Source organism: Gallinula chloropus (assembly GCF_964237585.1).
Source record: "Gallinula chloropus genome assembly, chromosome: 3".
In the NCBI taxonomy this organism is placed as follows: domain Eukaryota; kingdom Metazoa; phylum Chordata; class Aves; order Gruiformes; family Rallidae; genus Gallinula; species Gallinula chloropus.
Genome location: NC_140087.1, coordinates 89616671 through 89643689, shown reverse-complemented (window position 1 = coordinate 89643689; position 27019 = coordinate 89616671). Strand labels below are relative to the sequence as shown.

The window sequence follows — 27019 nt, the reverse complement described above, 5'->3', positions numbered from 1 at the left end:
CAAGGATAATTTAAATTAAGTTTTACAAAGTTGCTTACGTAAGTTCTAGTTCTACTTGAATTTATAACAGTGCACAAAGGAAACTGAAAAGCACATCAGCCCAAGATAAACACATTACTCTTCTTACCTCAAAACCTACAAATCTAAGAGTCTCAGTTATGAGTCTTTACAAACATCCCTACCAGGCAGCAAAGTACATATGTTTATGCTGCAAATTGAAGGTACAATCATAACACTTCATTACCCTCTTGTTGATCAGAAAGGTATGAAAAGTAGCCAGAAACTACACATATTAGATCATACTGACATCATGATCTCAAACTCCCTGGAAAAATGTAAACACATAATTTGGACATTAGTATGGTTTAACACCAATGTTTGCAATTTGTCCACCAGTATTGGTACTGGAAATACAATTGAAATTTTACTACTGTGTGGAAGTAAACTGTAAGTTTGTTGCGCAACACAAGAGCTGAGATTGCCTGAGGTAAGTGGACTGAAAGTGTCCACCGGAATACACAAACAAATTTGATTAAGTTACAGAGCTGCAACAATAGCCAAGCAGGTAAACAGATTTTCTTATACAAATGTTTTAGCTTTAGGGAAAATAAATTTCCACATTTGATGTAAAAACAATTTCCAATAATCTGAGCCACTCATACAAAAAAAAAAAATCTAATGTTTTCTTGATAAGGACTTTTTTACTTACAAGTTCTTCCAGTGTCAGAGACACGTCCACCATCCCCCTCTGGGAAAACTGGAACTACAGTTACAGTGTAAGGTGTGTTGGGCTCAAGAGACCTCAGGATGACATAGTTTGTGTTTCCTGGTACTGTGGTCTACAAATTTAAAACAAAACAAACAAACAAACAAAGGTAAGGGCATGATATTTACATAAATAAGCAAAAATACTTAGCCTTTTTGTACCTCCCTTACTCCTCCACCCCATCTCATTTCTAGACTGGATGTAATAAAAAATTTACAAAAAGTGAAGCTCTAACTTAAGTTTATGATATCTTCTGGAACTGTCTTTCAAGAAGGCAGTTTTGGACTTAACAAAAATGGTTAAGTCCTATGCTCTCCCATACAGCTATCTTCACTTTTGGGTTCAGATCCTCTTGAACTAGAACAGCAGCAGAATCTACAGTTATCTCTTTAATGACTACTATTTAGCAGTTCAGAGGCAAAAGGTTACTTTATAAATAAAAAAATAAGCATTATATAACATTACAACTTGCTAATGACAAGAATTAATGAGCAGCTCATGTTAGAAATTAAAAATCCACAGCATTTAAAAATACTTATCATCAGCATATCTCTAGATGCTATTGAAACAGTGGCAATACATGTACTCCTTGTTTCACAGGCACATCAATTGCCCAGGTGTGGAAAAAGAAATACAAGTGAAAGAATAATATTTTCCCAGTCTGCAACAAGGGTTCCCATTTTCAAGATCATTTTAGCTCTTTAGTAATTAAGTCATATTAGGACATTAGAATATGACACCTATATGGATTTTTCTGCTTTCACAAATACCATCCTGGCTGACTGCCAGCCACATGACTTCTGAGCAGTAAAAACAGGTAGAAATGAGGTCTGCTGCCTTTATAGCCCTTTGTACGCCCTGAAGTCAGCTTTCCATTCATATGCACTGCCCAAATAATAAACAAACCAAGTTGAGTGGCATATTAAATCCCTGTGCTAAGAACTAATTACTGAAGATCTACTATGTAAAATCAAACATCTGCAATACATATGGGAGTAACTGACTTTCATGAAGGGGCTCTACATTTTCTATGGGTTAGCTATGAACAAATAAACAAAGACAAACAAGACCCACTTCACTCAACAGTATTTCTCTCACAAGCACCATGACCTGGATTTTCTTTGAGACAGTGCGATCCACACAAAGTATTTACCATTTCTTCTGCACCTCCAGCTGTAGGTCGATAAAACACTTTATACTGGCGAGGACTTCCTTCTGCATGATCCCATCGAATGTTCAGAGTACTGGTGGTTGGGTCATAAACTAGCAAGTTCTTCACAGTAGTGAGAGGTTCTGAAACAGATTAATGAGCTGTCAGAAATGTGGGACCACATTTTCTCACCTGTGCTGTAAGATCATGCCTATGTATTAATAGCAAACTTAAAACCCAACAGGTTTAATAGTTCATACTAAATGTAATTTGTCTTCATTACTCAGAATACATCAGCCCCATCCAACAGCATAAGGAATGTTAAATATAGTTAGATTTTTTTTTTCTAGTCATTATTTTAGAATTATATGGTGAGTTAACATTGCTATGTCTGACTTTCCATTGCAGGCTCAGAAGTAAATAAATTTTTAAAATTTATGAATAAATTTCTAGTTAAATAATTAATTTGTTTAAAATAGCAAATATGGGTTTATGCCTGAAGTGCCTCTGGTGGATAATCACTCAGTGCTTTCTATAGCAAGATCAAAACAATGCTGGCAGCATTAAATAGTAGGGTCTCAAAGTGCACACTGTAAAGGTAAGCCTCTGAACTGAAGATGCTGACAGAAAATAGTAAATTTATACTTGACATCACACACATGAGAGTCACATGACTTCAGATGCTTTCAGGTGTTTACTAGATTGTGGCAATTTACAATTAACCAGATTAAAATGAGGAAGAAGTTCCATAGTAGCACTAGCGTTTCTATCATTCTTTAAATCTGGGCATTTGTTCTAAGACAGTGGTCCAGGATTTTGTACAGCCAGTAGACTGACAGGCCATCTTGCTTTAGATACCTGAAAACCATCAGATGACAAATGACAAATACAGATGGGGTGAATTTCATCACAATACATTTTTTTCAGCTACTTTGAAAAGTGATACATCAATGTTGTTCCACACCTAACAGAAATCTCAAGTTACTCACTGGTTCTGCCTCGACCTGTCATCCGTCCCCCTTCGCCATCTGCATACAGTGATGACACAGTAATAGCATATGGTGTGTCAGGCTGCAGCTTCTGTATCACCACACTGTTCTGCCTCCCTCCAACCGTGGTCTGCAGTAAAAGGAAAGAAAATATTAAAATCCATTTTATGCTGCCCCTTATATTCTCACTGTTATAATAAAGAACATAAGCATTTGATGCAGAGTGGAAAATGCCATGATATGCTGCAATGCTCTTACGATTGATGCTGACAGTAGACATAGAACAATAGTAATATTTATTACATATCTTTGCAGGTTTAGACAGTGACACTGTCTAAAGCCACTATTCTTAAGGCCTCCAAACTTGCATATAACTACAATTACAGACCAACTGCCAGTTCTGTGCCAGCACAGGCCTTTCTCAACATTTCCTCTGACATACTGAAATCAATGGGTGTCTTTTAATCATTTTGACAGAATTTGGATTGGGCTCTTTATGCCCCACTCTCAGGTAGAATTCAAGCATCAAATAAATTACAACACTCCATCTCTCATGTAGATTTTATACACTATCAACATTGTGTCTTCTTGATTTCAAAAATTTTATAGCATGATACTTCAGCTTCTAATATATCTTTATTAAGATTCTAAAATAATTTTTCATCTTTCATTTTAATTTTTCCTTTACTTATAAACCTGTGATCATAATCTCCAATGAGAAAAAGATTTACAGTGCACTGAAACTAATACTCATGATTCACAAATGCTGAAGATCTAATTGCTTGTTTCTGTGCACTGTTGGAGGGCAGAGCTGCCATCCAGAGGGCCAATGACAGGTTTGAGAGGTGGGCCTGTACAAACGTTATGAAGCTCAACCAGGCCACCTTCAAGGTCCTGCACCTGGGTAAGAGAAATCCCAAACATAAAGAAAGGTTCAGTGGTGAATGGATTGAAAGTGGCCATAAGGAGAAAGACATAGAGGGTCTAGTGGATGAACAGCTCAGTATGAGCTGGCAATGGTACTTGCAGCCCAGAAAGACAACAGTATCTTGGGCTGCACCAAAGGTGTGACCAACAGGGCAAGGGAGGTGATTCTGCCTCTCTACTGCACTCTTTGTGAGACCCCACATGGAGTACTGCATCCAGCTCTAGGGTCCCCACTACAAGAAAAACATGGAGCTGTTGGAGTAAGTCCAGAGGAGGGCTACAAAGATGATCAGAGGGCTGGACCACCTCTCCTCTGAAGACAGGCTGAGAGAACTGGGCTTGTTCAGCCTGGGGAAGAGAAGGCTCTGAGGAGATCTTAGAGCTGTTTTCCAGTACCTGAAGGGGAGCTACAGAAAAGCTGGAGAGGGAATGTTTCCAAAAGAATGTAACAATAGAACCAGGGGTAATGGCCTTAAGCTAAAGCAGGGTTGATTTAGACAATATATTAAGAAGAAATTCTTCACTGTGAAGGTGGTTAGGCTCTGGCACAGGTTTCCCAGAGAAGCTGTGGATGCCCCCTCCTTGGTTGTGTTTAAGGCCAGGTTGGATGGCGATTTGGGCAGCCTGGTCTAGTGGAGGGTGTCCCTACCCATGGCAGGGGGGTTGGAACTAGATGGTCTTTAAAGTCCCTTCCAATCAAATCGTTCTATGATTTTAATTTACAGGGAAACTTTTTATTTTCACTCAAGCATACTAAGCTCAGTTCAAAGCATAAATGCTTTTAGCATCCCATCTTGGCTGTCTCCATATTTTTGTATCTATCTGCCTTTCAAGACCTGGCCCTAAATGATCATGATGTTCTCTGGATTTTGGTGTGCAGTTTTTGCAGATCTGACTTCAAATCACCCGAGCTCTTTCCTTGTGCTGAGGCAATTATATGCCACAAAAAGGAAGAAAAGACTTCTAGAATTTCTGTTTTAAACATTTCAAGTGGGGAGACTGCTACTGTCTACCCAGCAACTGCAGTTTCATCAAATATCACAGTAACAAAAAGAGCAGACAAGGAATTACTATCATACAACTGAGAATTTGCAGACAGACAAAAGAGGTGTCTTCTCCAACTGCGACTGCCAAGCTCTATTCCATTGTGAATAATTAAGTCTGTTAAGTCTATTCTTTACACAGATTTCAACAGAATGCTCATAATTCTTTTTTACTCCAGTACCAGCAATTAATTACATATATTAATTACCCTGCTGCTGTTCCTTGTCCTTCTAGTGATTTCTCACTAAACTTGCATTCAACAACTCAATTCGTTCAACAGCTCAATTATCTCAATGCAAATGCATGTTGTTTAGAAGACACCAAAATGGGCGCCTAAGTATTCTACTGACTCTGAAGTAAACAGTCCTAGATATGCTTCTGAACATGTGTGATCTCCAATTAAATTAGAAAAACAAGCTAAATGAGAGTGTTTTTCATCTGAGGCTGTTTCTCTGAGTCACTTGGCAGTAACTGCAGCCACCTCCCACTGCAGAACAGGGCATTTTTAAGTAGCACACATTTCTGATAAACAGGCTGACTGAATTACCATTGCCAGGCTGTGTTGTGTAGGCTGCCAGTAGTCAACACAGCTCTTACTGATGATGCAGGGAAGGCTGGCTCATCATACGGTGCTGGCTCTCCCTATCATTATAGCTGCTCACTCATATTAAAAGACACTGATATACCTTAAAAGCTTCCTTAGCATATGTTTCACACAAATTCATTTTTGCATTCTGGGCAGTTATTCCGTCCCTAGCATGGCAAAAGACAGACTTAACTGTTCCACAGAAAAAAATCACTCTGACAGCACGGGAACCACACTATGAAAGCATGGAAAACTCTAGGTTATTGAAATAGTCATGGTAGTTCATACTACTGATTCTTGTGATGATTATATAACTGTGACTTGTAGTCTCATGTGCTGATTGAGTTGTTCCTCAATACATTTTAACTTTACTCTAGTTCTATCTATGGATTATGCAAATTATCAAGAAATCAGGCTGTAACCAAAGTTATTTTTGCTCCATAAAGAGCATTTTGCATTGGATCTGAAAGGGGATAAAGACAAAGGTGGGAATATATCTATTCACTAGAAATATAAATCTTCACCTAAAAGGTGATTAATATATAAAAAATATTCTAACATATTAATTTTCACAACTATCATTTCAGCTTGAATGACTATAGCAATTCAAAATTAGTTACCGACTGTTCAGGGCCATCCCCACTGATAGGCTGGTAAATGATCCTGTATCTCTGCACTCGACCGCTGGCAGGATCCCACTTTACAGTCAAACTGTGTGAAGTTGCATTATACACCTGAAGGTTTCGTGGGCCGCTCTTTGGGGCTGAGAAATGTAATAAAGAAGAGAATAAATTTGTAATTCAAGCAAAAAAGAAAGGACAAACACTTCATTCATACTTTTAGGGCTGTATGAATGCCTGACCAAGAGCAGAACTTATCAAGTACAGGATAACACAAACTGTAATGTTTATGAAATAATAAACATGTGGTAATCTAGTGTTTAGTATTGTTCCAAATGCACAATAATATTTACTGAATGATCTCTGCTTCTTAATGTCAACATTCCTCACAGTTTAAAAAAAAAATAGCTGGTAGTTTTCTTTAGTAATACCATACCTGGAAATTAGATTCTTACCTTGTGTGGTGATAGGCACCAAGGGTACTACAAAAAAGTAGAAAGAGTTTTCAGAATTCATGAACATGTATGCCTTCTCATTTAATAACTGTAAATAACAACACACCCTTCATTTACTTACATGTTCGTTCGCTGCCAATGAGGACATCACTTTCCGATTCATCAGGATAGATGGCAGTAACTGAGATGTCATATAATGTATCCGGATTCAAATTTTGAAAAGTCAAGCTATTTTCATCTCCATTTAAGATAGTCTTGTGGAGAAATTTTTAAAAGTTTGAAATAAATAAATGAAGTCGAAACAAATGCATTAGCTATTACTGAGTAACTTTTTACACAGTAATGTCACTACAAGTGGATGTAACTATGTGTTCTACACCTTCTTACTGAATTTCCATTGAGCATAATGGGAGGGCTTGCAAGTTATAGGCCATTTATTAATTACATTTCTGATTTTTAAAAAAAAATCCTCTGAAACACTGTGCACAAAATCTTAGGGTGACTATCCATTCTTACCTCCTGTTTTTCCGATCGTCCATAGGGTCCCCAGGTTATTCTATATAGAGACACATCTGGAGCTCCATGATCCCAAGTTCCTCTGAAACTATTCGTGGTTACATCTGTGATTCTGAGATTCATTGGTGCTGGCACAGGCTCTATTATGAAAAAAGGAAAAATATTCCACAAAATGTAACTAAAATAAATACAGATAAACCAAGGAATTACTCAGACAAAGAATTTAGAAGATTATGTAGAAGTCCCAGCTCTTACACTTTGGAATTAGGAGGAATGGTTATGAGCTCCACACACAGAGGTCAAGGTTCTGCATAAGTTTCTCCCAGATATTAAAATTCTTTATATCAGCCAAATAAATCATGACTGAATTACAGCACTTATGTAGGAAGAAATCACAGTGGTTAACTGTAGGTTAAGGAGGGAAAATATTATAGCCAGTGGGAAGAAATTAGTAAACAGGTAAACTAAAAATAATTTGTTTGGCAGAGCTCTCCTCTTTTTCCTTACACACACACTCACACAAAACCACAGCTATAGAAGATTAGAAGAAAAGCAAGCAAACAAATCTCACAAACACTTTAAAATACACCAGGCTTTTTCCACATCAGAGTGAGGGACAGTGATAAGGTTAACATTGCTCATTTCTGTGCTATCTCTTCTGGTTTGCTGTCTTCTTAAATCATAAGCATAGATCAGGATGGGGACTTCTCTGATAGCAGCTTTCTCCTTTCAGTCTGTCACCTCACTTGTACGGAAATCGGCTTGTGCCATTTGTTCAACACCACTTCCTTGCCTCTATTTGTTGAGATTACTCAAATGCTCCCTTTATTATTCTCTAAAAGTACAGGTTAGTTTAGCATTCCATGGTACAAAAACTTTCTTGGATCAGAAGCAAAATCATGTCTCTAATCCTCTAGCATATGCCCCAGCTTCCTACTCACTCTCCTAGATTCCTGCATAGACTTGCTAAACCTTTCCTCTGCCCGCGTATTTTCTCACTAACTCTACCCCTACACTCCATCTTCTGCCTCTAAAAGCACAAGTAATTTTTCTTCTGTCACAGGTCTGTTGCTTCTCTGCAGACAGCAGGCTCATTGTTACTGCAGTAGGACTCTGAACTGATCCAAGATTCCCAAGGATTATTATAATGCTAAAAATACAAATAAAATATCTCTCAGATTAAATTACATTTCCACCTAAACTCAGTAACATATTGCAGTACATACAACTTAAATGCCACATAACATAAGAATAACTAAAAGAAGGATTATTAGGAAAACTTACGAGTGACAGCTTCTGCAGATATCGGTAGGGATTCTCCTTCATCATACACAGCAACAACTTTTACATTATACAGTGTTTGGGAGGAAAGGTCAGAGAGAGTAGTGCTGGTTTTCAGTCTATCAATTTCGACCTAGGAATAAAAATAGTGACTTAAGAATTGTAAATGGCTCTATTTCTGACTGCATATGATTAAATGGCAGAAAATCCTGTACTGAAAAACAGGAAAGTATTCCACTCTAAATTTTGCCATTAGCCCCTAAATTTACACCTGAATATTGAGTGTTATCTACTAACTCCCTTCCAAAGCATATTGTCTCAGATACTAGAACTATTTGTGGATCTTTCACAGTTTCATTCTTTTGGAAATGAGGGCACAGACTGCATCTCCAGAAAATACTTATTCCCTTACAAAACCACATCTAGTATTCCAAATAACTGAATCATGCCTAGCAATCCAATTATGGAAAGCTTCTACACAACTCAAAGTATCTCTAAGAATGCTTACACATGTTCTGACAGTGTGCAAAGGGCTTAACATATCTTTATTCCACGATCCCGTCCTCTTAATTGTAAACTGTGCCTAAAGTGATAACACTTAGGAAGAGATTATAAATGGCTATTTATTGAAGCAGGCAAAATTCTCCAGTCACTTTGAGGACTTTTCCTCTCTGGAGGAGGAGTAAGAGGAGAGTACACAAAGAAACCTAGTTTATGCTTATTACATTTCCAAGAAATCGGTACTCTTTCCTGGATGCAGTTAAGAACTGATGTTCTTTATTTTCAACAGATTATAATACCACTTCTACTGTTATTTTAGTAACCTGGCTTCTCAAAAAAACCCTGTCTTCTAGTATTTTCAAAAAATATTCCTGTCATTTACCTTCTTTACATCTGCTTCATCAGCTATTTTGTAACTGAGGATGTATTTTCGAACTTTCCCTGGGGCAGGATCCCAAATGACATTCATCCTGCTGTGAGTAACATCCTGAATTGTTAAACCTCTCGGTCCAGGCAAAGGTACTGTAAAAGCAATGACAGTAGAAAGTGCTATTCATGGCAGAGGTATAGGTCTCTCACAAAATGGATTAAATTATTTTCATGCTTAGGAGCTTACTGTTATAGGAATGAGCAAAATATCTATAAACTACAGTAGCTTCACCCCTGTAAATTATGTACACTTTTCATGTACAGTTAAGGGTTTCAAATTTTTAAAGAACATATGAGTAACCATATTGCAGGCCTCTAGCTGAGAAACATGCCAGTAGGAAATGTTTAAGGAATGACATCTAGCAAAAACTTTAAAAAAGGAAGGCATGTTTAGATCATTGATTTTCCTTGGTATGGCACGGTTCCTTGGCATTTTCTATACTTAAGAGAATGTCAGAATTCAGGAACAAGCTTTCTAAGTTAATCCAAGCAGAAGTGAGACCTTTAAAAACACTATAACCTTGAAATTGTCGAGCCAACTCCCTTCCTCATTCAAGGAAAAAAATCCCTTTTGTTTCTTTTTTAATAGATGGTCCCAATTCATTTAAATTGCCTTTAAGATCTTTCGGAAATGTATGAGTGTTAGAAAAAGGATAAAACATGGAAAAGACAGTTTTCTAAACAATATCAAATATAGAAAAACTGTCACATTAAATAAAATTAAAGATAAATGTTGCTGAAACCACAACAACAAAACAAAAATCAAGATGTCCATACATGTGACTTCCTGGGTGGTGAGTGGGTCACTGGTGATATCACCAAACATTACATAAGCTGTTAAAGTGTACTCAGTATTGGGGATGAGATCTACCAGCTGAACCTCGTTCACTGATGGTCCAACACGCATCTGCACATGAAAAAGAACACCACACCATGTTTAAAAATGAAGAAAGCAATGGCAGAAAAGCAAGCAATAATTTAACTTCATGGGAATTTTATTTGTGAAATTCACAGTATATTTACAGCTTCGACTGATGTCATTGTTTACCATATCCCAGTAAGTTCCCTGAACTTCAAGACATACATGCCAATCTCTTTTGAGTAATGTATCACGAAAATTCTAACAGTTTTTCTTCATTTAGTTTTGGCAGACTACAGGAAGTGAAGGAAAATTCTCTTACCTCTTTCTCTGTGGTTGGAACTGTGGCATTCACAGGTTCATATGTTAACAAATAACCAGTAGCTCCACTGAGAGGTTCCCATCTCACTCGCATGGAAGTTGATCCAATGTCATAAACATTCAGGTTTCGAACTGAAGAAATTGGCACTGACAATTGGAGATATGTATTAATTTACTTCCTTCACCTTCTTCACCTTTCACATTTTACCTCACAGATAGCACCACTGAAAATATTGCACTTGGGTATTAGGGTACATTATGAGTAGCAGAAAGGAGATGCTGCAAGTAGTGGTGTTTAAGTGGTTCATTTAAGAACAAGGTTATCACATTTTAATGTGCTACAGATTTGTTACACACAGCTAAAACTATCTTACAAGACTTCACAGGAACATTTGAACATTTCAGGACATTAACCCAGGAGTACCCTACTATGAAAAAAACGTGACTGGTTTGGGATCTGTACTTCTAAAAGGATTTTTTGCACTTTCTTCTTTCTTTCTATATTTCTCATATTATTAAGTAAACATAGAAAATTATCACAGACTTCATAAATTCATGTACATACTTTGTTTATGTCAAGCCTAACAGACAATAATCAAACAAGTGAAATTAACACCAAGCATAATTAGAGACCGGAACGTCAACCCATGTTGCATTCAGCATAAATACACCTAAAATAAATGAAGTAGACAGCTAATAGTAGAAACATAATGGCTAAGTTATGCCTCATAGAAGTGATGTAATTGTGTTGAACAGGACTTTTTGTTCATCTTACAAAATTAGAATTAATTTCTATAGTATTCTGCCTGCTAGTAGGAAGAATTAATTATCTGGCATAAAAATTAAGGCATGCACATTTGTATATGATCAGACTTCCGGAATTTCTAAGCTCTGTCTTCTAACTCATGTATGTTGCCCTAGTTTTGCACTGCCATACTTTATGAGCTTGGAAAGAAGCTGGAACAAACATTTTTTACTACAATGCCATTTTGCTTTGTTATTTCAGCCAAGATCTGAACAACCAGTGTAAAATAATGCAATTTGGTCATTCAAATAAAAAAAATTGTTTCCTGTATGAAGAAAGTCCATAGCACTAAAAGTTCTACTGGACAGTTCCCCATTGGCCAAGCTGGGAGTTAACATGTTATTCGAGTTTCATTTCTAACTTACAAGTTGTTTCCCTGCCGATCAGCGGTTCGCTGCTTTCATCTTCTACCACAGAAAACACGTTAACAACATATTCCGTTTCGGGTTTCAGATCTTTCAGAACTGTTGTCGTTTCCATCCTACTTACATAAAACTATATAAAGGAGGAGTAATGTTAACCATTATGCAACAAATGCATCTGCAAACTTATCTCTAAGAAAAATTTAAAAAAACAATCAGCAAACCAATGCTTGTGAAATTGTCCAGAAATCAATGTTATGGAACTAAAAAGTTCATAAGTATGGTCTTCATCCTCTTCGCATTTTGTCTGACAGTATACCATTATTTTTGCCATAGAGAAACCTCAGACAGACACTTCTTTTCAACAGAGCTGGATATATACTGCAGCACTCCCTGTACATCCTGCTTTCACATAGTTTATACATTTATATTACTCAGCCACATAAAGAAAGTACAAGAGTTATATGTTACTACTCTGGAAAGAAGTTTTAAACACACAGGATAATCTAGATGGCTACAGGACATGGCATTAGCAATACCTTATGGAACAGAAATGCCAGCAAGCAGTCAAGCTGTTAAATCAGTGTGCTCTGGCATGGCTGCTCTGACCTTAATCCCAAAGTCATGATTTACTAAGATTAATTTCTTCTTGAGTCAAATCTGTGTTACATTTTAAAAACATCATTCAGAAATGGGTAATTCACAGTTGGGTACACAGAGGTGCCGAATTTCCTTCTCCCAAATGCTATTATGTCTGGTTCAAGAGAGTGATGAGCAATTCAGATAGCCTAGAGGCAAGGGCGGGGACAGTCACTGGCTCTCTGTCTAGAATATAGATGATGACAACAAGATGAGTTTGACCCTCTGCATTACACCGTCTGGAGGATATGCTTAGGCAAAAATTCAAAGGACTATCATACGATATTAATCTAAGCACTACCTCAAAAGGAAACATACTAAAAGGGCACTGAGCCTACCATGAGTATGCTCAAAAAATTTCAACTAAAAACATTTAAACCAATACATGACAATGGAATATGAAAAAAAGGAAGAGTTATTAGAAATATCAGTCAATTAAGAAATAGATTTTGGATTCATGATCTTAAAACAACTAAACTCATCGTTATGCTCCTACATGTTGTAATTTTGTGTATCATTTATTGAGGTGTGATATTCTTGACCTTGGGAACCTTTTTTCATTTATTGTTGCACCATACACAGCACAAATTGCAGAATGACATTACTGTGATCTGGAAGTCCAAGATTATTATGGACTATGTCAGAGATGCACACATATTACTAACCTGTTGCGGGCTACCTCCAGAAGTAGGGTAATATTCAACTCTGTATCTATCAACACTCTCAGGAGGTGGACTCCATCTCAGTCTGAAAGAACGAGGTGTCACTTCCGAAATAACTAAGTTAGAGGGAGGTGGTAAATCACCTAAATATGAAAGCAAATTTAAAAATCACTAATTTATCTTGTTTGATTAAGAATAAAAACATGAGACAAAATGTCGCCTAGGGAAAAAATATCTTAAGGTGCTTGTTAGTGTTTCTGTTTCCTCAGGAATTCTTAAAATAACTGTGTGAAGAGATCACACTCTTACACCCTCAAGACCAAACAAGCTCCTGATCATTCCTACTCCATCTTCAACACTAGTGTTTCACTGGAGAAACATCAACCAACATTAACAGTTTTCCATGCTTGGCTGTTGTGGGTTGACCCTGGCTGAAGGCCAGGTACCCACCAAAGCAGCTCTATCTTTTTCCTCCTCAGCTGGACAGTGTAAAGAAAATATAACAAAAGGTTCATGGGTCAAGATAAGTACAGAGATCACCCACCAATTACCGTCACAGACAAAACAGAAATGACTTGGGGAAAAATAATTTAACTTCTTACCAATCAAATCAGATTCAAGAAGGAAGAAATTAAACCAATGTGAACATGAAGTTGCTCCTCTCTGTCGGGTGGCTTGTCGCAGCCCCCCCACTGTAATACCCCTTTATCTGCCCTCCCTTTAATCCTGACCCATAAACTCTCAGTTGGCTCCTCATTCATCCCCAGGTGAAGCTCCATACACCACACTTGGTCATTGACATAGATGGAGACACCCCTTCCTCATCTCCTCTGCCTGTCCTTCCTAAAGATCCTGTATCCTTCCATTCCAGCACTCCAGTCATAGGAGCCATCTCACTATATCTCCATGATGCCAATAAGATCATAGCTCTGCAGGTGTGTGCATGTGTCTAACTCTTCTTGTTTATTCCCAATGCTACATGCATTTGCATAGAGAAATTTAAGTTAAAGATGAAGCTGATGATTTGCTGATGAAGTTCATGAAGCTGACTGACTTGCTGGAGTCACTGGATCCCTTTGTGCTATGCGTTAGGTTCCCTTCTACTGACCTGTGATCCTTATCCCAATTCCAGGCATCTATTGCTGGCAATGGCATCAAACTGGTAGGTGTGGGACAGATCGAGGTTCCCCTCCCCCAGAAACTTTAGTTTAGTCCCTTCCATAGGTGCAGTCCTTCGGGAACAGACTGCTCCAGTGTGGGTTCACCACAGGGTCACAAGTCCTGCCAGCAAACCTGCTCCAGCAGGTCCAGGGGTCTTCTCTCCACAGGTTCTGCAAGGAACCTGCTCCAGTATGGGCTTCCATCAGGATCACAGCCTCCTTCAGGCATCCACCTGCTTCTTACAGAAGACACTCTCATAGCCCTCCCTGCTTCCAAAATGTTGCCATGCAAACCCAAAACATCAGCTTTGCTTTTGGGGTGTCAGCTATTAATACTTGAAAAGAGCAGGCTTGCTGAAATTTTCCTTATTGGATGAGTATCATCAAAGAACCTGCCACAATAAGCAAAAAGGTGACACACTGAGCAACATACTTCCTGACTCAGGGAGAAAAGAAGGCATGTCCAGCCATGTCATGCTGTGTTAGGTATAACACAGTCATTGTTGAAAGGAAATTAAGAACCCCTGCAGGGTAGTCCAGGTGGTCTGCACAACTTCCTCACACCAGCAGCTGAAAAAACAGCCCAGGGCTATTCAGTGTTCCAAATAAATAACAGAAAGGAATTAGCAGTGCAAGCACATAAATGGAAAAAAGCATGAATTAGAATGAAAATGTGGTGTACCTGGACCTTTCACACTGTTACAAAGATTTGTGGTTACATCATCAACAATGTTAGCCAGGAAGGAGAAATCTGCAACATTGTAAGCATGGATGTCATCTGGATCCGTTGCAATCTGCTTCAATTCATTTTCATCTGCATTTTTAATACCTTACAGAGAAGACATGAAAACAAAAGTTGTTAGAAATTATGGCTATGAAACAGAACACCATGACCGTAAGTGTCTAAACACATTATTTGAATGTCCTTTTAGGTATTTATGTATGTGGCCACTTCTCTGTGCATTTAGAGATGGGCAGCAGAGAGCTGGCACAGGTCACCTCTTCATAGAATACTTACCAATTGCATAAAGCTCCACTCCTTCATCTCTGAGTCTTCTTGAAGGGGTGACTACGTCATCTTGTGATTTTCCATCAGTGATGAGAACACCAATTTTGCGAGCCCTGGGCCTTAAGCCTGCATCTTGTTTGAAGTTGTTTTTTAAGATGAAATCCAAAGCCATTCCTAGAATTATACAAATAAGATCACCATTGCTATAAACTACTTCCATATAGTAATCATGGTAAAGGAGAATATTTCATCCTAGTGATTTCACTCTGGCAATGTCATTCCACAATTTACTTCCTTAGAAAAGCACTAGGAATCTAGTTGCAGCCCATTATCTAGACTTAGCAACTGATACTATTTCAGCCTCTAAAAGTCTCCAATCTCTTACCTTCTATGCATCACTCTCCTATTTCCTCTAGCCTCCCTTCAGGATCCTCACCTTGCCTTCATCCCAACCATGACATGGAACTGCTTTTTCTTCTCATATGCTCAACAGCAACCCAAGCTCTTCATCATCCAAGCTGTCCTTCACCACGTTTCTCTATACTTCCACTGAGTTTATATATCTATGCTATGCCTGTTCTCTTCCAAATATACTGAACTGAACTATAAGGCCCTTTCTTCATGGACAAATTTGAGCTCACTGAACAATACCAGCGTCAGCTACTAGAATTATTTTTATTGGAGTTTAATAAAATCCTAGCAGTGTGACATACCTGTTAGAGTATTGCCTCCCTTGTATGGTAAGTTGGTTACAGCATCTAACAAAGCCTGCTTGGTTCGGTAAGCATTGAGATTCCATTCTGTCCTGGGATCTCCACTATACTGTGCAAGACCTGGAAAAAAAGGCATCCTTATTCAGTTATTGTGTGACTGTGTAGCAGCTATGCCTCATTCTCCCTCCAACATATGAAGACTTACCAATCTGCACTTTGTCAGGACCAATATCAAAAACTTCAACAATGCGGGAAATGAAGTTCCTGATAGTTTTAAAATTTGGCCGCCCGATACTCCAGGAGCCATCCACCAGCAGCACAATATCAGCTTCTGCTCTGGTTCTACACTCTAAACCTGCCATGTCAACCAGAAAAAATATAACCTTAGCATGATAGATTTCAACCAGAAAAATACAGCCTTAGCAGGATAGCTTTCTTTCCCCATCCTTTTATATGACATATGTCATGAGTTAGCTTCCAAAATAGCTCTAGTTTTATTCACTGGCACTCTGTCAAGTATGACCTATTTGTGAACGTTACTCACACTAGTCACTGGTTCCATGGCAAAAACTGTACAAATTTCTTCATGTATGTTTCTTTTTATAAATAAGCCTTTGCAAATGTCAAGGCCAGTTCTCTATTGTTATGCCATTATCTGTTTTGGTCTTTAATAAAGACAGTTGATAACTTGATTTCAGAGGTTTTGTAAAAGAGTACTAAACTAACCACTGACATGGTAGCTACCAGATTATCCAAATTTACAGTCTGTCATGGATAACTAAGACTACTGCTTAATTTTCAACTATGTAATAGTGGAATTAATAGCACATAATACAACCACTTTCAAATAAAGGGTATTTCTGAATTTTCAGGGGAAAAGACATAGTGATACAAGTGGTTGAAAGAAAGAACACAATTTAGAGAAGATACACAAACATAAACACAGGCAAAAAGATAGAAAGGGGACAAGAACAAACATTTATATAAAGCTGCAATTTTCTGAAAAGGTAGGAAGTTATTTCATAGATCTTCAGTTTACAAATTACAGAATAAAATATGCATCGTATTTTTTTCATCACAAGGGAAAAATCACAAAATATTTATACAAAGCAGAAAGACACAATTATTTTATCCACAGTCATTTGGAAAAAAAAAAATCCTTGCTCTCTCTCTTTTCCTGTAGATTGTGTTACCAGCTGCAAATTTTCTGGCTTCCTGCCATCAGAGCTTCTGGTCTTTATATGGAAGAAATCCCATTGAGAAAAATCAGCCACACTCATCACAGTTGAAAGATATTGTGATTTCATATATGTTCCATATAATTGATCCAACACTGCAGATTCATGTATATAACTATTCCATGTACCTGGGAGTTAAAAGCATGATCCTCTTCTGCATAGAAAATATAGATCTAGTCTTTAGTCAGGACAATAAAATCAGTTGGGAGTAGGGTTTAAGTAAAACCATGTTAGTTTAAAAAATTGCATGCATAACTTTAATCTGAAAGTTAAAGTTAGATTCATGTACAATATAAAAGTTAAACTATTTTGACTTTTATTTTTCTTCCAACTGCCACAGTTCCCCACATGGAAAATTCTAGCAAAGGCACCAGACCTAGGGTGATGTTTTTCCCCTATTAATAAATAATGTACTATTACATTTACAGTCCCAGATATAAAATTAATTTTTCACATTAACCATGACTCAAATCCATGCATTAATAAAACTAATTAGCTTAAATAATATAACCCTGAAGACAGAAATGACAGATGGTGTAATAAAAAGAATAACAAACCACTCTTAGTGCAATTATTTTTCTGCCAGACTTATTACAGCTTTACACTAATGTCACTGATGGCCTGTTTTTCTCAGTTTTACCTTCTTGCATTAGAGTGGGACAGCAATTAATTAACAACTTTCTAAAAATGCTGTCAATAAAGTTACTAAAGGTGAGTACTTTTTACTCAGTCCAGTGTGTAAACAAAATGTTAAAGAGGTTAAGGAAAAATAATATAGAGTCAACTATCAATTTTCTTTAACTCTGAAAGGTCTTTGCAGTTAGGAGCTGTCTCCTAGACAAATTCTCTCTGATGCTTGTGCAAACTGCAAAATGGCAGAGGAGAAAAGTTTTTACTTCTGTGTGTATACTTGTCTATTAAGAAGCAAAGACCTGCTTCTTTATGTTTTCCATAAAGGAGGACTGAGCTCTGGATATTGGAGTATGGTGGGCACAATTATTTGTCCATTAACCCCACCAAAGGAGCTGCTATCCTAACATTCATAGAAAATGAAAAGCACTCAGCATTTGCATTTCTGAATTAAATATCTTCCTTCTTTGGGGAAAAAAAACAAACCCCCCCCAAAAACCCAAATAATGGTTGAGTATAAGTTTACATAATATACAATACCAGGACATTCACAACTATCAGATTTTTTTTCATTATATGATCATAGTCTTAAAAGGAAAAGTCACCATATACAGACTAGTAAAGGGCTAAAGATGTGCTTAAAATTCTTTGTTCTACTGCTTTGAACACCCCTGTAGACAAGTCATGATCTCTATTCAAGAATTTGACCTTATGTGATTTAACACAGATGTGGACGGTTTGAAAATGCAATGCAGATGCCTTTGAGTAATCAGCAAACCATGGGTTGCCTGAGTTGTCATCTTTCTAAGATCATCTAAAGAGTATAGTGAACTAGAGTCATGAACTGGGCATAGCGGTCATTTCAGACCAGGAGTTACGTCATCAGGGTAGGGAATATACTGAATCCTGTAAATAAACATGTATGTGCATTAGAAAAACTATAAGGAAATGCTGGTAAAGTTTTGATCTTTTTTTTATCTAAAAGTCAAGATTGCCACTTCTTCAATTCAATTAAATCACGTTTACCTCTAGATAAAAATGGCTCCAAAGTAGTATCTGAAAGGGTAGTCATCTCTTGTCCAACCAGGGGGCTGCTCTCTCCTCCATCAAACATTCCAAAAACATTTACCTTATAGGTAGTTCCTGCTCTGGAATAGTTAAGCAAATGTACTGTAAGTAAAGTCACTTGGCTAGCTAAATGCTGACACTTCACTTACAAAATTTTCACAGAAAAAAATCCCAAAACAAACCAAAACACACACAAACCCACAGCCACACACACTATGGAAAAGAAGGTGTGAAAATGTGAAGTCCAAAGACTAGCTCTTCAACAAGACAGTGAATTTTCTACAATTTAAAAGCTGATCCTACATTCTGTGCTTAAATTTGTAGCCTTCTTCATTTGAGTAATTAAAGACTTTTAATGATCCTATTTCAGCATGGTCTGAAGCCTACTTTATAAATCCAGAACTCTGAGAAAGTGAATCAAGAACTAAACTAAAATTTTTAACAAACATGAGGTAAAGGAGGAGGAAACTTTAGAAATCCCAACTTTCTCCAGTGTCTCATTAGCTTTCTTATATGTGAAACACAGAACACAGCCTCTGTCCGCATCTTTGCCTCCTTCAGTTCCTGTGAGAATACAAGTGATGTGAATGCATAATCTCAGAAAGCATCCTGCCAGATGCTTTTCAGAGACTGCATAAGAAGATCCTCATACCTTGATGCCAAAAATCTTCCTTACAGTATATTTTGCCATGTATTTCTATCCCAGATCACAATTAAAGGAAAGCCTAAGTTATTAAAAAACAACCAAAACCACAACAGAAACCAAGAATTGTTATCCATACCTAAGCTCCTCCAGTACCACTGTGCTGTCATATGGTCCCACTATTAATTCTCCAAGACTCCTGTCATCTTCAGTAGGGTGGAAAGTTACTTTGTACCCCTTCACCCGCCCTGGGGCTGGCTCCCAGGTTACTCGGAAACTTGACATAGTTGAATCAGAAGTTCTCAGATTTCGAGGGGGCTTAAAGGGAGAGGCTATAATGATGGGGAAAACATGGTTTAAATCAGGTATACTTATAGAAAAAAAAAATAATCAACAGGTATGCTTTTATGAAAAAAATGTATATGCACATCCAGTATTAGTGGCAGTCCTAAACTCTGTGCTCCTCATTGGCATAAAGACAGGTATCAAGAGGTAAAAGGTGATATTCACTTAATTTAGTTATAGCTGTCTAACCAGTGAGCTAAGTTTTTTATCAAGGCTCCCTCTACAGTCAAATGGACTGAGGGATAGATAGCAATTCAACTTGCCCATCTTAAACGTCCATCTGATCTTACAATAAATGTTGACAATAGGTGGACATGGTTAGTCTTTCTGTTAATTATAGAGAACACCTAGATTCCCAGCTTAGACTAGCCCTCTCTCTTTAAATGGCAACAAGTAGGTAAGCCACATAGACCAAAAGTGAGAAATAGAAGCAGCTTCTTCTCAAACCAACACTAGAAAAATCAGTAGTTACTGCAGCATAAGTCACATACAGCCAGGACTCGGTCATCCAAGCTGCTTCCTCCTCAGAGCTCTGGGTTCTAGAGGTCATAGCATGGACAAGGTGGAAACAATGATCCTCTCATAGAAAAGGTCCTGCCAACAGTCCTCTCCCTTTAGAGACTTAGGGCCTGGCAGCTCAAGCAACTTCACCAACCACAGGTGTGGCACTATGTCAAAAAATGATTCTTCAGAGGAGTGCCAGCCAAACAGCTTGAGGTTTTTAGGTCAAGAGGAACTTCCTCTGAAGACTAACAGCTACCGATTGCAGGTCAGTACTCACGGAGAGAGTGGTTAACAAGCCTGCTGCTAGCTTCTGCATCACCTTTGCTTTTCTGTAAATCTAAAGTGCAGTTGTAGAAAAATACTGTAGTAGTGTAATATCAAAATTGCAGAAATGGGAATTAAACAGAAATTCATGACCATAGCTTTGGAGTGAACAGGTTGGGGGGTGGGGGGAGAGTTTGCATTATCTCATGTCTGCGGAATTGTCTAACTATAGCTGAAAGATCATATAGGTCCTCAGATTGTGAATTCTGCTAAGAAACAGGAGACAGACTCCCACTCACAAGGCAAAATACAGCCTGTCTCCCATGACAGTCTTCCCTGAATTATCATGGCGTCAACTAATAAGACCTCTTGGGGTCTACTTGCTTCCAAATAGTGATTACCATCACAATTATTTAAATCTGTTTGATTAGATCTGGATATCAAGAAATCATTTGCTTACAAAATAAAAGACCAGCACCAGATACATACTAAAGGCAGAGTAGAAAACGAGTTCTGCTTTTGCCATAAAAATCCCCTCACCAGTACTTAATAAATGTTTTAGAGTTTCAGCTTCTGAGAGAGAAGACATTTTGTTCAACAGACCATGGTCTCTGAGGTCAGGCTTCCACTGAAAACTCTTAAGATCATCTACTCCCCTTTTTCCACAGAAATTATGGTGACCAAAGAAGACAAATCTAATTAACAGGATGTTGGGGAACTATTTAATCAATACCCAGGACTAAAATGCAAACTGTGAAACAACTAACAGCCTTTGATTAATTAGTCTGCTGATAAACTGTCTTCTTTACAAAGTACTTTGTTTTGACTTTTCATGGCAGTGTTTCAAAGCAAGTCTAAAATTTTCAACTGGATTTTGCATCACATTTACACCCTCAATATCAACAGCAAAAAGTTGTGGTCAGGCTATGCCATCAAGAATTTTCAAACAAATCAAATTCTCTTTTTAACATCTAACATTTTCTTCAATTTGATGGTTAATTCATTATCTTGGCAGACTCCACCATATTTTTCTATGTGTCATGATTATTAATTTTAAGCACAAAACTTTAATTATCAAATCCTGTACAAGCTTGCAATACATACCTGTTGTTCCTTCTGCTTTTCTTGATTTTCCTTGCCCAAAATCATAAATTGGAACAACACTGAGGTCATATGTAGTTCTTGGCTTAAGTCGCTTTAAGACTATGCTGGTAGCAGGAGCATTTACTCTCCCGAACATCTGCCTTCCTCCACTGCGTGGTCGGTAGTACACACGGTAAGACAAGACTTTCCCAGGTGAAGGTTGCCACGTAACTCTCATGGTATTTTCTGTTTCGTTGTCTACTGTCACAGTCCTGGCATTTGGTGACACTTTTCAGTGTAAAAATATGGATAAATGTTTACTTTTGTCACATAAACATATGTTCAAATGCATGTCTACAAAATTAATTCTGATGTATTTAAAAAAATAACTCTGCCCTCTAAAACTACAGGATTTGATTGTGGGGAAGACACAGGGAATTTCACAGACCATTGTTAAATTATTTTTTAATTATAATGGACTAAAACAGAAACGTGTTTTTCACAATAGATATATAAAAAAAAGAGAAACATAAATTACATGATCACACAGTACAACTGGGAGTTTTATTTAGCCACACTTTGCAATGATCTGCTAAATAATAGATTCAGTACACTCAAATGAAAGTAATAAATAATAAAGCTTTTTTTTAATGAACACAATATCCAATAGAGTTAAGATTTTCTGAGTTTCAAGTTTACAGCTCTGATAATGTACTAGTAAATATCTAAACTGCTGGGTGTTGGGCTCCACAAATAGTGGTGAGTGACTTTCCAAATGCTTGGAAAATCTGCAGGGTAGCATACGTGCTGAAATAAGCACAGGAGCTAATAAAGCATTTTCTCTACAGACTGCAGCACTCAGCTTCTAAGAGATATTTTCCAGACTGTACAAATGTTACAAATGATCTGAAGTGAACTGAAAGGTACGTTATGCTGGCTGTCAGATGGAATAAGCCATCTAGGTTTTGGCAAAACAGAACCTTCTCGGCATGCCAGAATCAGCTGGTATTTCATCACAAGGTAAAGTAGGCATTACAGGAGAGAGTATTCTCTCCTAGTCCTAGGAACTGGGAATTTCTAATTATGTTTGAAACAGAAAGACGCAATTTTAGTTAGTCTCAGGTCCAGATCTATTGATAGGCCTGACAGCAGGTTCCTTCAGGCAACACAAATTATATGGCTAAACTGACTACTTAACGTGGAAAAGGCTGGATGGTTAATGCTGCTGTTCTTGAAGAAAGGAGGAAGATGTGGGACAGCAGTCTGGCTCTGGGGAATCAGCTCTTGAAAATGGCATCAATAAACTACTCTTGTGAGTCCTGAGGAGCAACTATACTGGGTCAAGGACAAAGGTTAACATAGTTCAACAGTCTGTCTCCTTCAGTAGTCAAAACAGATGCTTAGAATAGAGTACAAGAATGTGTAAGCACACATCATGCTTGCCCAAAGCATAAACTCAGGCTTGGTCTTCACATGGCCCCTTCAGGCAAAAACCAGGAACATCAAGGCTGATGTGGGGCATCCCTTCATTCATTCTACCTCCTCTACTTAGCAGTTCTTGCTCTACAGTAACCAGCTATCCTTGGCCTCCCAGTGTTCTTACTTTCCCTACGCTGCAGAAGAGGCCTGAGACTGCTTTGACTAATTGTACATAATGTTTAGCAAATAAGGAAAAAGAAGAGTCTTGGGAAAGGTAAACAACAAACAGAAAAAAACACCCAGTGAGCATGTGTTTGAAGACTGTTAAGACTGGAAAGAGCAATAGTTTGGAAAGGAAATTAATTGATTCTGTGGGAATTTACCCCACCTTTCCTCCTTACTTTATCCATAGTATTTCTTCCACCTGATTTCCAGCAGTCACATTAAACATATGAAAGGCTGGCTTTAGAATAATATGCAAACAAAATCGTATCTTAAATAGGAAGTAAGACTTGCTGATTCCAAACCTACATGACACTGAAGAGTTTCCCCCCCCCCCTTTTTTTTTTTTAATGGTCAAACAAAAAGCCAGAATTGCCTGAGCTAGAACAGAATATTACAAAATATTACAAAATACTACAAAATATTCTGTTCTTGATGAAATGTTCTGTAATGTTATACCACACTTACCATCAGTAAAAGCCTCCCCTTCTACTGGGTCTCCTTCTCCACTGCTGTAGGTTGCATACACTGAAATCCTGTATTTAGTCTCTGGCTCCAAGCCTTCTATCACAGCATCCACTGTTTTGCCAGGGACTCTCTTCTCTCCCATCGTATCATCATAAAGTGATTTCCATACTATCCTATAGTCATTAACTGCTCCTGGAGCTGGTGTCCATGATAGCCCAACTGTAGTGTCAGTTATGTCAGTGGTAACCAAATTACGTGGTGAACCACGTTCTGCAAGGAAAAAAAAGAGCAAATCAACTTTAACATACAGATAGAAAAAGGCAATGAAGTACAAATGGAAAAATAAAGTGATCATAAGAGCAAAATCAAACTTCTCCCATCATTATTAGCATTAACATATATTTGTAGTTCCAAGAGAAAATTTATGGAGTTTTTTTTAACAAAATGCTTAAAGCTCTTTAGACTACAAATAATCCCTTGCCATGCAAGATATTTAGTAGCTATGTTTTAGAATATGCAAAATAAAAATGGCATTAATCAAAGACTCGGAATTAAGCCAGTGTTTAAATGTTCTGCACCTCATTTAGGAAGGTTTTAACTCTCAAGTAAATAATTGTATTTAATTCATTCATTTTCGTCCTTATGTTTGTAATTTTTTTTTTTTCTGGGGGATAAATGAAGGAGACTTTTACCTGAGTGAAACAGTCTCTCTGACAATCTTACCTTCTTATTTAATAGTGCTACTCTTATCTCTCAGATTACTGCTAACCAGATCTATCAGGTATTTTATTTTACGTTTACAATTCATTTGCAGTATGCCACAGTTACAGAAGAAAGCATTCTCCGTCTTTCTGTTCATAAGACTTGTATGTCTTTCTTTCCTGTAGTTTGTTCCATCCAGCTTGGAATGAAGGAAACAGCCTGCTAGTCTGTGAAATCCAGTTGTCAGCTGGATGCATGAGTCTCACCTAACACACCAGAGTAATTCCACTGCTTAAAAATGGAGCTCTTTGGTCTAAAGTGGTACAGTGCAAAGAGTGCCTCTGTTTAATGTTTCACATACACTTATAACATATGTTCAATTTTCCTATTGCGGTGGCTGGCTTTTGATGGCAGGAAAGGAGTGCTGACTGCTGGGTTTAATGCAATGGCCCCTCTGTAGAAAAATCTGCTAAAGGGATCTAGAAAACCAGATTCACATAGACACAGAAGAGATGGGTTCTTTGGGGTGTATTCTCTGTGGTCTACAGGACATTCCTGAGAAACTGCTTAGCAGGAAGACTTAAACCACTTGAGATGGCCTCATGGCATCACAGTTAAGTTTTACCTGCACTGACAAAAGTATATCCCTATATTATACCACAGCAACCACAGGACCAGAGTCAAAATTCTCCGAACACAGAGAAATTCAGTACCTACGCAATCTATACTGCTCAGATTCATGGCAAGAACAGATCTCACTGTTTTCAGAAGCCTGAGGCAGTTTCAGTCCAAGACTGAGCAACAAGCTGCTCATAGTCATATACACATATAGTGTTCCCACTTCTCATCTCCATTTGTCTTTCACTTCCACCATAATTCCCAAACATAATCCCACAGGAGCAAACAGAACTACCTGTAGAAAGGCTTCATTTGGAAATGTCTCGTTGCCAGTACAACACTAAAACTGAGACAATGAATCCCACTCAGTTTAATGATGAATGGAAATTAGAATCAACCTATCTGAAAACAATTCTTACAGTGTAACAAGGATTCATCAGCTACAGAGATTACAGAACCAGAGGGTACCACTCCAGTCATGAAGCTAACTCGCAAATATAGCTAACAGAGCATGCAATAGAATTCCTTTGTGTTGTGGTGGTTTTCTGATTTTAGCTCAGTCTTGGGAGATCTCATGCCCTTCTGGAGGCAATTCTTTTCTCACCCTAATTCTGCATCAGTTCTTAAAATTTTACTCTTCAAGATAATTTTTAGCCTCATGTTTTTAATCATCACAATTTATGGCATCTTCTCTTTCAAAAAAAAGTTAAGATACAGTTCACTTTTTAATTATTTCACAACAGCGGTTCTATATAGAGAAAAAGCTATAGTGAAAAGGCTTGATTCAGCTCATGCTTCATGCAGTCTCACTGAATTCAGTGACTGCATTAAGTGAAAGCCAGGGTAGACACCAAACTCCAAAGATCAACTTTCCTGGAAGCCTGAAAAAAAGATTTGCTTTCAAAAGTAAATTACACCAATTTTTTCTGTCTGGTCTTAAGCTTCTACTCCCAAATCTTGGCTTTTTCATACAATAAAAAATATTAAGGTAATCCAAATGGAAAAAATATGGAAAACTTAACTTGATAGAATGCACAGATGTCTCACAATAAAAACCTTTCTTTCCATATTTTAATGTAATATAAATATACAACTCACTTTATTTTGGCTACTTTAAAACATGGCTCTGCCACAACATGATTTCAGTATTAAAGTATCTGCTACCACAGCACAATTTTTTGCAAGTCTACTCTTGGACACTACAGCTAATGATATATGTTGGACACACTGCAAAAATAACTACATATTTAAAACCATTATTGATTAAGTCATTATTGAGGTCGTTAAATAACAGAGGGAAATAATTTGTTTGGAATTGACTGTAATGAACACCAGTTACTGTAATATGTTGGTTCTGAAAGAAATACCCTTTGGAACTAAATGTCTTTTTTATAAGGCAAGGTAAGAGAGGGGAAAAGGACTGGGATTCCTACCAAACCACTAGAACTAAATGGAAAATTTTTACTTCAAATAGTTGGAAACTGCTGACAAGACAACTTACCTAGTAAGGGAAATTAGACTTTTTATGTTACACTGAACATTTCTTTAACATAACACACTAACTTGATTTGCACCTTATGTGTGAGGTAGAAGTTCATTGACAGCTATTTTCTGCCTCACTGCATCTCCCACAAGTGTTTTTGTATTAGGGGAGCAGCTGTGTTTAAGATGTAGTAGAACTGTAACTCTTAAATTATTAGGCTTCCATCAAGTATTATTGAAACCACTACACTCAATCACAACACATTTATGCTCCATGATAATACTGGCATAACGTAGTGAGTAGCAAACATACAATTAAACCTATGAGATATTTTTCCTTTGGATTGAACCAAAACACCTAACTGTCTTGCTTATATTTCACACACACATAATAAAAATAACCCTACAACTGTAACATCTAAGAAGTCATTGTGTTCTTTGGTCCATGTGTTCAAAAATGCTGTACACATTCTCCTTGCCTGCTGGTTTAAACCGTGCTCACATGGACAGGACAAACCCCTGTCTGGGTGAGCAAGCCA

At 37.6% G+C, this 27019-nt stretch overlaps 1 protein-coding gene across 1 annotated transcript in view; it reads right to left on the bottom strand.

Annotated features, from left to right (window-relative positions):
* Positions 1-27019, bottom strand: part of COL12A1 (collagen type XII alpha 1 chain) — a gene marked incomplete at both ends in the record, with an annotated part of 98799 nt that overhangs the window by 42715 nt on the left and 29065 nt on the right. Inside the window, 21 exons of the mRNA XM_084262139.1 lie at positions 710-839; positions 1920-2059; positions 2906-3035; positions 6083-6225; positions 6538-6564; positions 6659-6791; positions 7054-7193; positions 8338-8467; positions 9218-9357; positions 10042-10171; positions 10446-10591; positions 11615-11744; positions 12916-13055; positions 14755-14901; positions 15091-15255; positions 15795-15914; positions 16000-16149; positions 18689-18810; positions 19513-19705; positions 21591-21857; positions 23679-23948. Of these exons, the coding sequence (XP_084118265.1) occupies positions 710-839; positions 1920-2059; positions 2906-3035; positions 6083-6225; positions 6538-6564; positions 6659-6791; positions 7054-7193; positions 8338-8467; positions 9218-9357; positions 10042-10171; positions 10446-10591; positions 11615-11744; positions 12916-13055; positions 14755-14901; positions 15091-15255; positions 15795-15914; positions 16000-16149; positions 18689-18810; positions 19513-19705; positions 21591-21857; positions 23679-23948 (3093 nt within the window). The remainder of the gene's footprint in view (positions 1-709; positions 840-1919; positions 2060-2905; positions 3036-6082; positions 6226-6537; positions 6565-6658; positions 6792-7053; positions 7194-8337; positions 8468-9217; positions 9358-10041; positions 10172-10445; positions 10592-11614; positions 11745-12915; positions 13056-14754; positions 14902-15090; positions 15256-15794; positions 15915-15999; positions 16150-18688; positions 18811-19512; positions 19706-21590; positions 21858-23678; positions 23949-27019) is intronic.